The 13563-nt window shown below is 40.8% G+C and overlaps 1 protein-coding gene across 3 annotated transcripts; it reads right to left on the bottom strand.

Moving 5' to 3' along the window:
* Positions 1-49: 49 nt before the first annotated feature.
* Positions 50-12811, bottom strand: nudt4a (nudix (nucleoside diphosphate linked moiety X)-type motif 4a). Of its 3 annotated transcripts, XM_071502782.1 has the most exons (6): positions 12232-12811; positions 11872-11961; positions 7579-7689; positions 4839-4883; positions 4470-4557; positions 50-1861 (listed from the first exon to the last, which is right to left on the bottom strand). In XM_071502782.1, exons 1-6 carry the CDS (start codon positions 12232-12234, stop codon positions 1635-1637), a joined length of 564 nt encoding a protein of 187 aa, XP_071358883.1. In that variant the 5' UTR covers positions 12235-12811; the 3' UTR covers positions 50-1634. The 3 variants fall into 3 exon arrangements, with proteins under 3 accessions (XP_071358883.1, XP_071358890.1, XP_071358875.1); XM_071502789.1 differs by lacking the exon at positions 11872-11961 and having other exon boundaries at positions 12232-12804; XM_071502774.1 differs by lacking the exon at positions 12232-12811 and having other exon boundaries at positions 11872-12182.
* Between the last annotated feature and the right edge of the window lie 752 nt (positions 12812-13563).

The raw sequence follows: 13563 nt of genomic DNA, 5'->3' as shown, positions 1-13563 counted from the left end.
AGTGCTGTCCTGTTCTGCTGCACAGGTTGAAACACTGTGGCAATGAGGATGATCAATAAACGTCTTTTATTTAAAAGGTTTTTATATACAACATGATGGTGCACAGCAGAATATTCCAGTCACACATGCACACATACAAAAAAAAATGTTTTAATGATCTTTCCCATGCTCCTAAGTACAAGGGTTACTGATATAATAGACTGAAATTATAAGATGATTTGTATTATTTGAGGTGTTGACAAAACAAAAAAAAAAAGGTCTGCTCACACTGACTTATTGTCATAGTTTCCTACTCATCATGGAAGAGAGGGATACTTCCCTATGAAACATAAATAAATAATTTCAGTCAGTCCATACTAAATACTGTACATTCAACTGTAATAAGAAATCCATTTTTCCTTCAACACCCTATAGTTCAAATCTAGCCAATGTTGAGACATAAAAGGGGCTGGTTTCAACAGTGTGTGTAAGGCAGTCTTCACGGCTTCCCATCAGCGCTGTAGGATGAACAATGTTCATAAACTAAACACACTGTCGTGTTTGTGAAGGCACTTAAAAGAATCAGACTAAAGCACAACACATTGTGCCTCTACTCTAAAACCAAGGCCTCCTCACTGTATTCTCAGACATTAACAGGAGTTCGCATTTGTCAAATGCACTTAATAATGACAGTGTCTTCAGCAGATATGTATTATTTCTTGTATGATGCAATCTGTGTGTTTGTAGCGTTAAATACTCTTTGACACATGTAAGTTTTGATTACTTGATTGCAGGTCTGCTCCACTACAGAGAAGCCACTATTTATCTTAACCGTGCCAAATTGCTGTAATTAGTTTAACAGTCGGCCTGACAACATTAAAGACATGTGCAAACAAAAGGATGTCTGAGGCAGGGCTATTTAAGTGTTCATTTCAGTATAATGGCTGGTTTGCAGTATTCCTCTGGTCTTTATTACCATGTTACACTGTTACTAGTGATTAGAGACAAAACTGTGAACTTTTAAGGTGGAAATTACAAGAGAAACAATGTTGTGCATCAAAAGTGGACTTTGCTCTAACTCTCTTTAGGTGATATACCTCTAAAGATTTCAACCATGGTGAGGAGATGGTAGTTTAGTGTCAGAACAGCTCCCAAAAACTTAACTGTAATAAAAATATCCATACACATGTAGCCACTCCTCTTCAAAATGTCTTGCAGAATGACAGCATTTGGCACAGAGTCACTGTGGGGATAGGACTTCCTCTAAGAGCCAACACTTCCCAGTGCTGGCCTCCAGGAAACCAACCAAACACTGTGTGTTCTGCCAATCAAATATTCAGACTGTAAGACTAAGAAGGATCTTCACATTGCACAAGCAGCACACTGAGAAAATCCATCTAAAGCTGAATGCTTTAAAGGAACACATTTGCTCTGTCAGCTGGTGATGGTTGGTAAAAAATAGACATATAAAATCTTAAATATACATTTTGGCACTCTTCAAGTCCACTTCAAAAGGGTTTTAAATCAACTTCAAGAAGTCTGTGCTGTACATATTAAGAGGCTGCGTTAGTAATGTAATGAATGCAGAAGTCTTTCAGATATGCTCATCCTGGTGTCCTCTCAGAAGAGCCCGCTCACTGCCGCTGGCAAGGGTCCTATCTGTTGACTAAATCTGAGCCCTGTGTGGAGCAAACAACATAGTGAGGAGTGTTGTTGTCCGTCACTTGAGAGCTCGGGCTGTTGCCGTTCGTCGGGTTACACAATGGACTGGAGGTGGGATTGCAGGTGTTTGTGAGCCTGCGCAGGTACTCTGCGTGGACAGGCTTGTGGCTCTGCAAAACTTTGATGGCTTCATCGACCTTGAACCACTTCCTCTTCCTTCCTGCAAGGACATCAAAGAAAAGACAAAGAAAGCACAAGTTGTCAGCATATAGATTACGCCGATCAACAGGTAGAAGTTTGGTGTCGTCTTCAGTGACAATTCAGTATATTATGCCCTCAAGCATAAGCTCACAGTCCCTTTAGAGGAAGTAATTTTAATAAAACTGACAGATAACCAAGATGAAACTGCCACTGTACTGCAGCACCTAATATTCTTCACTAAGGCTCTTTAGCAGTGCTGCTGGTCACCTGACTGAGAGGTGAGTAAGACTGCTCAAAAAGCAAAACAGTTGTAATTTTCTTACACAACACACTCAAGAATAAAGTGCAGCACATGTTGCAGCACTGGAGTCAGAGTGGAAACGGACATTCCTGACCTTCCCCAGTTAGTGTTTATGAAGCTTCCATGTGTCAGCAAACATTACTAAAAAAAAGCATCTTTCATAAAAAAAACGATCTGTCCAGCAAACCGTCAGCTGGGGGTTATTTATATTTCCTTGAAACCCATTGCTTTCCCCTATTCAACTCCAAACAGTATTTAGCTAAAGGGATTCTCTGTGGCCTGTGGTCATCAGAGGGCAGTGTGAGAGGGGAGGATTCACCCACTTTATGTTGACACTGTGAAGCTAACCACCACTGGCCTTTCAGCAGAGGGGAAGAGTAAATTAGACCAGTAATGCCAAATCCTTTCCACTCTGTCTCAGCCTTCGTGCGGGGTAAGGGAGGACACATAAGGAGGGGGCTGTGGCGAGTGACGATAACTGGAAAACAACTGGGCACAGCAAACACTCCTCCCCCTTGTGAACAGGCTGAACTCTATTTCTGTAGGTGAAGGCAGAAAATGATCACAGCCACTTTTTTTCTAGGCCAGTTAGAACTAGTTTATGTTTTGAGTTACTAAGTCCCCTGAGAAGCAATAGGTTTAAAATACCAAATGCACTCAAAACAACAACAACAATAATGTTGTTTTTTTTTTTGTTTTTTTTGGCAATACTTAATTACATGCTTACACGTAATCCACATCAAGAGCAACTTTTGAAATAGTCAGCCTAAAGATGGCCGATGGAATATTAAGCTACAGGTTGCAACTAATGATTACTTTAATTACTGTTTATCTGCTGATTATTTCCTCAATTAATTCATTAATCTTTTGATCTATAAAAAGTCAGAAAAGTCTGATCATGTTTTGATCAAACAACAATTTAAAATGTGAAGAGGTTCAGTTTATAATCACATAAAAACAGTAGAGCAAATCCTCATCACTGAGAAGCTGGAACCAGCAATATTTTAAAAATGACAATCAATTATCAAATCAGTTGCAGATTAACACTACAGCTAAATTTTTATTATTATAACATGGGAGTAGCGATGACTCACTTCACCTCCTGATGTTTGAGAGAACATAGTCAGAAATTGGTCCAAAATATCAATAATGTGGAGCACATGTGCAGTTGTATTCAATTTAATACCCACTAAACTACTAATCTGTGTTTAAGGGAGGAAGGCAAACATTTTTTCTGCATTTTAAGACTGTAAACACCATAAGTCAGGTGGTTTGACTTCATCGATAAGTATGTATCCCAATTTCGCAGCTTACAAAGTGATGACGGGAGGCCCTTATAGACTTTCTTAACAGTTTTCCCTTATTGGGATTTTAGTTACTACAATATAAACGCATAATGTGAAATACACAAATTAACAATCTTTACTGTAATTTTCTGATGAAAAGTGAATATGCAGCCTGATGCTTAATCAAAAATTTTCAAAACAAAGGGACTTATCTCTATCCTGACTTGACCTTCTGACCCGTGATCTAAGGCTTTAAGTTATTTTTTCTGGGTTTTTTTTCATTATAGTGACAGTGAGAGAAAGACAAGACAGTAGGGAGAGAGAGAGGATGAAATGCAGCAAATAGTGTAATAACATGGTTTATGTATAAATGTTTGAACTTGCCCCTAAACCGTTCAAGTCTCCACAGCGGCGCTGCGGAGCAATGCTTTATGAGTCAGTTCCTGCTTTCACACTGTTCTACTGATCGACCCACATAGAAGCATAACATTGCACCAACAAGTGCAAGGAAAAGGAAGACTGCAAACTAGGAAACATGCATTCCAAGATTTATAATATTTTAAAAATGGCTTTGCAAATGTTCTATGTACAGGTTTGTTAGACCTCAGTGATCCAAACAGTGTGTTTTGGTGAAGAACACTGGATGTAAACATGAACTTTGTCTGGGTCAAGAAATTTCTACAGGGCACCTTCAATTTTCCTCTGTGCTGTTGATTGAAGGGCCTTAGTTACTTACTAAACAGAGAATATTATTTAAGTGCATCTCACCTCATGTGACTAAGAGGACAAAAACCTCTAGAAAATGTAAGAGGGTATGGGGTTGATAGCCTCAATCAAATTAGGTCAGTTTGAATAGGGCCCTGGAAGAAATACAGTGACGCGATGTAGTGTCTGACTGTATTTTAAGTCTGTGCAAAAAGGTCTGTCAATGAATTACTATATAGTTTCTTGCTTATTTTCTGTATATGGGTAAAAATACTTTATTTCAATGCAAAACTATTGATAATTTGACAAAGTGGGACTTAAAGATGGGTGCATACCAATGTTGACAGAGTCCTCCCAGTCCTCCAGTGTCTCGGTCACTATCAGGGTATAGACGTACGTTCGGTGCTTTCTGTCCTGATTGTGCTGCAGGGTTCAGATTAAGACACTACTTAATATTACTACTGTAAACTGTGTCAAAGCAATGCATGCAAAGCCTTTATGTAAACAGATGTGTAACTGTAATTACCTGCACTGTTTCTTTTATAGACATTACATGAACAAAACAACTTATTGCTCTGACTGTCTCTGAGGAATGGAATAGGGTTAGCAGCTATGTTGATACAGGATTTTAAACATTGTGAAATATTGTATTATATACCACATGAGAATTTATTACAATTTCCATGGAGATTTGACAAGCTTACCTCAAAAATCCCAAGAAGTCTGCCAAGCTTTCCCCTCACACCAGCCTGCACACACACGTAGAAAACTTATCAAGAGTCGTTCAATTCATTTACATTTCAGTGTTGTATGATGACAGTGCTGAACATTGCAAATTCTTCCTACCAGCTCTCGCAGAGCCGAATGAAAACACTCACTGTGTGATATTTTCATACAGCTGTGACACAGCAAGAACGCATGACCCTGTATTAGGAACGGCTTGTCTCTGCTCTAATGTGAACATTTTTCTCATTTAGGAAAGGAGACCCTGCGGCACAGCACCGTCCTAGCATAGCCACGTGCCTGTGAGACGGCATAGCAGAGAGGAGCAGGTAGACCTAAACATAGCCCGAATGACAGGGTGATGAGTCGGAGGCGCTCGACACAAGCACACTACAGGAGTCCAGATCCATTTCTGCTTATGCAAGTTCATATTTTGTCACGTCATCAACTCACATGGACCATAGAGAAGTCATTTGCGGCATGCACAATAATCAACATGATGTTTGACAATAAGTAAAAGTTTAACCTCTTCAGAGCACTAAAGAACATTCACAATCATCCTCCAGTCTAACTGGTGAAAAACTCACAGGCAACCTGCACCCTGAGATGAAGGGGTCAGAAGTAGAGAGTTTGATCTCTCTCACAGCAAAAAAGATTAAGAATGACAAGTGTGTTAATGAAGCTAGGCAGCTTGTGCAGCTTGCTTCAAGTCAGTGGAGACTGATGACACATATAGCTATTTGTCAAAAAGGATCCCTCTCGCTCAATGGTAGAATCATCGCAGGAGCTCAGGGCTTTGTTTAGCACTTCTGACCCTTGCTGTGTGGCATATTACAGACTTATCCTCTCATTTTATGAGTTAGGATACCTGCATCTCCACAACAGACAACACTTTTCTCTGGCTTTTCTGCCTTTATTATAGTCACATTGAGAGCGCGAGAGACAGGAAAGAGAGAGAGGGTATGATATGCAGCAAAGGGCCACAGGACTAAGCCTAAATGGTACGCGTTCTACCAGGTGAGCCACCCGGAGATGATGATGATGATGATGATGATGATGATGATGATGATGATGATGATGATGATATTCCTTTACATCTGGAGAATATGATTTGTAGGCCGGAGTCTCTCTGTAGTGCCTCAATGCTTTATTTATAGTGTGTTGTGACAGATTTTACTCATCAAAATGGCTGCTCCTGCGATTTGGATATTGCACCTGGCCATATTGCTTGCATATTGCATGTTGCTGATTTCAATAATATTTCGTTTAATTGTGCAGCCCTACTATGAACTATAAACTGTTCACTGTTCTTGCAATTAGTTTGTAAGAAATGAAAAGAATTAAAAATGGCCTCTACAAGAAGAAAGAAGAAATATCTTCAGAGTTAATACTTTTTTTGTTTTCCAAAGATCCCTGGGTTGTTAAACCATAATTTGCCGTTTAATGCCGTTAAAATCGTGATATTTTCCCACACTTTTGTCAAACCTTGACCTACGATTGCTGTAGGGTTTAAAGAAAAAAAACGAAATTAACATAATACCCTGATAGGACTGGGAAATCTCACATCTGTGCACAAATTCAAACTATCAAATGTATGTGATGTCGACATCAATTGATGTGTTGAACTTAACGGCAGCGTATTAAAACATGACGATTTGAATTGTTAGCTTGCCACAGCACTTGGTTTGCACATGTCTGGTCTGGGAGGCACAGGATGTGGGTAACTGGAAACCCTTCCTAAATGTCACTGCCATACTTCAAAGCTGTCAGCACACAAGGCAAAAGCTCACAGCTCACTCCAGCCAACTACCAGTGACCCCTTTACCAAACCACAGAACAATTAACTGGTCATTTATGCATCACAGCCAAATATTTCTATCCATCATCTGGATTTTGGCTCGCAAAACAGTGGGAACAGTGGGACGACAATAACTGCCAAGAATGTCTGCTTATGACAATGATCGTTTGTCTGTGCCACTAGCCAATGCAAATTAATAGAAAATATAGAGTATATTTTTTCCAGAATGTGCAAAACTGACTCGACAATAAAGATGACACATGACAGTGCATTTTTTGCTTGTGTTATTTAAGGTTAAAGGGTCATACCAGTGGTTTTGCAGTATTTAACTGCATTATTATATCATGATTATCATCACATGGCAATGCAATTATGAGATGAAATTTCAAAAACTTTTTTTATCAATGCGTTCATGTGACTGTGGAAAATTCTTGGGGAGTTGGCTTCTACACTAGACCTTTTCAACACTTGAAGTGACCTAGTTCACAGTGTTCATATTTTTACTTATTGTTTATCCTCCACTTTCATTTTATGACAACGTAGCTTGTGAAAGCAATGCTGCTGATCAGCTGACTCTCACAACTCACATGTTGGAAATTCCCATAATAGGAAAAAAAACTCATACCTGCATTATCATGCAACAGTATTATGACTTTGACCCCCCCTCAGGATAAATTACCACCAAGCAAGTGTTCCAAGTCTCTGAAAAACAGTGGTCCCACAGTGGTAGAAAACCCATCTAAATACAGAGAGCATGCTTGCTTTGGAAAGCAGTCAGCAGTGAAGCAGTGTGTGCAAAACATGCAAATACATCAGTACGGAAGTTTTGAAAGGCTGTTTAAAATTGGTGGCAACCACAAAGTGTAAAACATGAACACAAGCATGAATCTGTACTCCTCTGTGAGTGTGTGTTACAAACTCACCTCTTCGTACACCTCTCTGACAGCGGCCCCACAGGGCTCCTCCTCAGGCTCCATTCCTCCACCTGGCACAATCCATTGGTCTGGATGTCGACTGCTGCTCACCAGTAGCACCTGCCAAGGAGAGAGGCCTACATCAGGTCTCTGCTGCTGACTTCAGGGGGCCAAAATCACATCAACGGCATGCCCAAGTTTAGAGCCCATCATCACTCAAGGTGTCTGGTGGCAGCAGAGAATGGTGCTATTCATTTGGCAGGAAGCATAATGAACAGCTCACATGTCATGCCAGTCATTCAATTCATTTACTTAATGCAACATGAGTCTGTGGACTGAGCTCTTGTGCATGACACAGTCTCCACCACATAAATAAACTAAGTGAATGAGAGACACTTGTGATTTTTCACTGATCAGCCTGTTGTTAGTTCTTCGATGTTCGCGTATTAAAAAAAAGCAGTGACTGATTATCAGGGGGGAAAAAAACAGCCATCTTAAGATTTACTGTTATTGTGTGTATTAAATATTATATTTTATATCATTTTATTGGGATATAATTTCCCGACAGTACAGCCTAACTCATGTCAGATATGACTACAAGCGGCCGCGGTAAAAGTCTTCAATAGTCCAACGAGTGACAATGTAAAATCGTCATTTTCTCAGTAAAGAATTAGTTCAACTGCCAATGATAAAACATCATGAACTTGAGGAGCTATAAAATATGATCAAATCTGCAGTCTAATCTGAAATAATAAACTAATGCCACACTATGTATAACTGACCTCAGACACAAGCAGGTTGGTCTTTTTTCAGCACGGTGCCCCTCTGGAGATGCAGTCATTTGACCTCAAACCCTATCTGGCATCACACTGACCCACATTATGTTCACATGTGAATACTTTATGAATTCAGCTAACCGGACACGTGCAGCCACTGCATTCTCCAGCAATTGAAACCCACTCATGGCTCTCCTGACGGCAAAGATTGATTAAAACCTAGAACCAGGAATCAGGTCCTTGCATATCTCACAGCCAAACACAGCTGCTCCAGCTGAGGTTTCCCAACACTAAGATGTGTCTGCATTCCTCCTGAGACCTGATAGTGGAAGTATGTCAGATTTGCGAAGAGCACTAATGATAACATCTTCGCTGCCATCAGAGCTGGTCCCAAATGCACAGAAATGACTGTGATGAGTGAAATTCCGTGCTGTGTGACCCTCAGCTGTAACTCGGGCTGTAACCAGGTCAAACCCAGTAAAATAAAACCCCCCAAAGAAATTTCAGGAATCAGAAAATGTATTCTGACAGCCTCACTGTTAGTTAAGCTTATCCATATCAGCCGCATCAAGAATTATCACACCATAAAATGACAACCTACAACTCACAAAGAGCTCCTGTTTGCATGCGTTGGATCCCTGGCATAAATGCGTAAATGCATGTGGGTGTGACAAAATGTGTTTTCTACCTCTGTTCCTGCATTCACAAACTCTCTGGAGACCATGTGACTTACTCTGAACACAGGCAGCTATGTCAATATTTATGTATGGATAACAGGCCTAGTTAGAAGGTACAAGTAATTTCGCGATCTCATTCAATGACCCAAATCTGCAGTGGCCACTTACTCACTAAAAGCTACAGAGTTAGTGCCTTATGAGGTTAGTAGGACAAAAAACATTATACTTTTATACACAGGTCACATTATGATTAGAAAAATGTTGAAATATAGACAGTAATATAAAATACTAAATATAGATGTTAAAAGGTGCATTCCTTAAAGTCTTTTCCAATTTCTTTCAGCAAACCTAGAGTACAGCGCCTATAAAACGTATTCTATCCTCGTCCCTGCACCTAGTCCCTGAGGACTGTGGAAGAACTGGCTGCAGTCTCACTGACACAAATGCACACCACACACACATGCATGCGCAATTTCACACAACCGCCATGTGGAACACGTAGGCATTGCACGTACGCAGCTACCCGCGCAAACACACGCATATACACACACACCCCCACACACTCACTGCCAAAAAGGCTTTCCATAAACCACTGGATCAGCAGTTGCCTTTCTGTATGAAAACAAAAGAGCTTAGCAGAGGAGGTTGATGACCCCAAAAGGCACTGCACACCTCATGGGGGCTCGGAGTGAGGAAGAGCTTTGAGCGGGCTCGTCCACATCAGCTTAAAGGTGATCACACCTGATCACAAGCCAACTACTATACTGTTGACAGATATTATACTCCTACTAAGCTAAAGGAATCAGGTATGATGAGGCAAGAAGTTAAAGCATAAATGGAAGTTCTATTTCTTTCAGACCATTGTTATTTCTGGTCTCATGTGAAGTGATTGGCCACAATAACACGAGCACGTATACAATATAATGCAAAATGATACTAATGCTTTCAGTACAATTTTAAAGTTTTTGTTGATACTATGTCGCAAAAGGCCTGGACAGCAATTCTGTTCAACAATGTTTATTGGCTATTTAGCAGAAACATACTGTGATGAAACATACTGTGGCACACATATTTTGTCAAAATTAATAATTAATCCTCATTTAAATTAATTGTAAAAAGCGTTACTAAAGTTTACATCAGCATTTTGCATGATGTCACGCAAAAAAAGAGACTATTCATTGGCCATATTCTGTTATCTCTTGGCATTATTGTGATACTGATCTGACTATATTCCCCAAACCCTGCCACTCATTCTCATTTTGATGTACATGTTTCTCATGTACAGGATAATTACCCACATCACTATACTTGCCTATTACAGCATGTATCACTACACAAAGAATAAAAATAAGCTATAATATAAAACTGTTATTTTCCTTGTATTATAGGGTGAAAACTGACTAATTACAATATTTTTCTGACTATAAATAGTATGAAGCCATCCGGTCTCGCATTTTTCTGGAGACCTGTTCCTATCCTGCTGAACTCCAGCTGACATGTTGAGGAAGTGACTGTAAACCAGGCATGCAAACTGGATGGATGGTTTACCACATAAATGTGCTACAAGCAATCAAAGCAAAGATAGTGAGAGTAAAGGACAAGATGAGCATGGCATATAACGCCAGGCCATTTCATCCTCCTCTAGTGCATCAACAATAATCAAAGTGACTTTTAGCATATGTCAGCACATATGTCACAGACGAATAGCAGAGAGAGAGAGAGAGAGAGAGAGAGAGCCCATGATGAAGAGCCACAGAAAGAGAGAGAGAGAGAGAGAGAGAGAGAGGGTGATGGGAAGGGGAATGTGTGTGTGTGAGCATGGAGGAGCAGGAAAGCAAATCTGTCAGGGGACAGCAAGTGCCTGCACCTTGTTTCTATAAATTGCAGCTGATAGGTCACTTGGTGTTTAGCACACAGTGTAACACTCAACCCCTTCACCCAGCCCCCTACGACCCCACTCCCCCTATCACATGTGGTCCTGAGATGGGCCGCCGTCACTAGGCAGACACGTTGTGATCTAGGACACCACCCCCACCCCCACCCCCCTCCTGCCACCCACACACACACACACACACACACAGAGAAAGAGAGAGAGAGAGAGAGAGAGAGAGAGGGAGTCTTTGTGGGAAAACTCCTGCCTGTGCTAATTTTTCTTTATGACCTGTAATCAAATACTGACAAGATGTGAATGAATGAGAGAAATGTTTCAGCGCTCCAGTGCAATCACACTGCAGCCTGGAACAGGCAGAAGCACAACTTCACATGGGAGGCTGTGAGAAATGCAGCAGCAGCAGAGTGAAAGAGTTGCATGGTTTAGTGATCACAATGGCATGTGGGGATATGAAAATGCTCTTGTATGATAACCACATCATTTGATACCAGTGTGTGAGTAAATGTGGATGCAAGATTTTAAAATGACAGGTGGCACTTACTGGCTAGGGTGTAGTATAATCACACGCAACATTAGACCTATGACATGCATCTGCAGTTAACGAAATATGACAAATGAATTCTTGAGTGTGCAGGGCTGTCACCGACAATAGTTCAGCCAGCTCGGTTAGTGTGTGGACACAATGAGGATGCCTTGTCTTTGTGAATTATGAGTTATCTGGATTTCCTCTTGGACAGGAACTGAAAAATGATGGGTCTCCTGCTGGCTGCCGGTTGCTTTGGGTGCCAGCTCGTTAGATCCCCTGTTGTTTAATAGGTCAAACATGTGGCCCCTTCAGCTAAGTTATGTTCACCTCTGCCCAACACCTCCACTAACATCAAACACATGAGCACACCCTCACTCCCGAGCACAAAACAGCCCGAAACTCTGGACAGACAGACAGACAGACTCATCTTACCTCGTCCTCCGTTTCGTTTTTGAAACACAAACACGCCGCTCTTCTCTTGAACCCTTCGCCGTCGTACGTCCTGGTCTGGTTGGGCTTAAACTTCATCATATATGATCCAAATCGTCGAGTGCCAGGAAATGTCAAAGCAAGAAATAAAAAAAAATAAAAATAAAAAAAAATCTGGCTTCGACCAAACGCTAAAGAAAGCGGCGTCTTCTTCAGCGGGAGGCAGCGCGCCCCTAACACAGCTTCTTCAGACAGTCCCAGTTAAAAAAGAGAGAGCCCCCCCCCCCCCCCCCCCCCCCCGGTTCATTCATTCCTGTGCTGTGAGACAATGTCAGGCTGCATCTGGTCGTATATTGTGCCTACCATGGTGGTTCAGTGCTGCTGTCAACACGCATGGCTCGGCGGTCTGCTGCCAGCTGACCCGGGAGCTGCGCCGCCGAGAGGCGACTGATGAGCAGGTCCCTTCATCCAGCCGGCGGCCGCAGGAGGCATCACCATCACTGGACACGCTACTGGCTTTGGTGACGCTTCCCTCGGGATAATTAATGCTGCTTTTTAAGCGCTGCGAAGATCATTTGAGACAAATAACAACAAATAATGAGCAAAAAAATTACCCCAAACACCTAAATAAACACAAGAATAATAATTTATGTAAGACATTATGTTGTTTGAGGAATGCGTGGAATAAATGAGCTCATATTTATAGTTGGTGTTTTAATTTCAACCACTTGAGATAAGTTTTTAATTAATTTGGCCATCGGTTGTTGTTTCATATCACATCTAGTTTGAGTTGCATATACAGCCTGTTATGTATTTAAGTCACGATTGGCCAATTTCCATATTAAATGAAGGGAACATGAGGCCATTCTCTGCTGTTTTGAGGTCAAAGAAACAAAAACAACACAAGCTTGAAGCTACTCTCTCTGTCGTGAAGCAGCCTGGTGGGAGCAGTCACTCGTCACCGGCGACCGCAGCGTGTTTCTCACGGTGAGGAAAGTGATGCCTGGTCTGCATCAGAGCTCAGGGCCTCCCTCTAGTGGGCGAGGACAGGCCTTAAATCGCAGGATGTGTTCAAAGGTGAAAATGTTCAGAGGTGTTTGAAAAAGTCAATGTCTGATTAGTTGGATGTGAGGTCATTGTAGACTATTTCCAAAATGAGGACATGGGCATTCATAACTGTCAGACCATTGATATGTGTCAGCAACCTCAACAAAAAAGCACTCATATACTACTACTACTAATAATAATAATAATAATAATAATGATAATAATAATAATAATAATAATAGTCTTTATCATTATGAATTTAGGAATGACAGAAGTGATGCTGAAGTGAAGCAGCGGCCGATTAATTAAATAATAGTGATTATTAATTATAATCAATTAACCTCTTTTTTTTTTTAACCATACATGCACACAGTCTAGAATAAATGTACCTAAAATAAAGGTTCTTTGGTGAAGATGCAGTCTTGTTCAGTGGTTGACATTAATTTTGTACATTTAATCAAGTAGATTTTTAGGTACTTATACTTTAATTGGTACTTTCATGTTTTGCCACTTTATACTTCAATTTGAGAACACTTATGACTGAAATATTGTAGACTACTTTAAGTCCACATTTATTTTACAATTCCACTTACTGGTTACTTTAATTCTACACAAAACATGATTAACTTAGAGAGTCCTGCACACCCA

This window comes from Trachinotus anak, unplaced genomic scaffold, assembly GCF_046630095.1.
Source record: "Trachinotus anak isolate AG129_WGS33_773 ecotype Australia unplaced genomic scaffold, CSIRO_AGI_Tana_v1 ptg000002l, whole genome shotgun sequence".
NCBI classification, from domain to species: Eukaryota; Metazoa; Chordata; class Actinopteri; order Carangiformes; family Carangidae; genus Trachinotus; species Trachinotus anak.
This window is presented reverse-complemented; position numbering and strand designations above follow the sequence as displayed.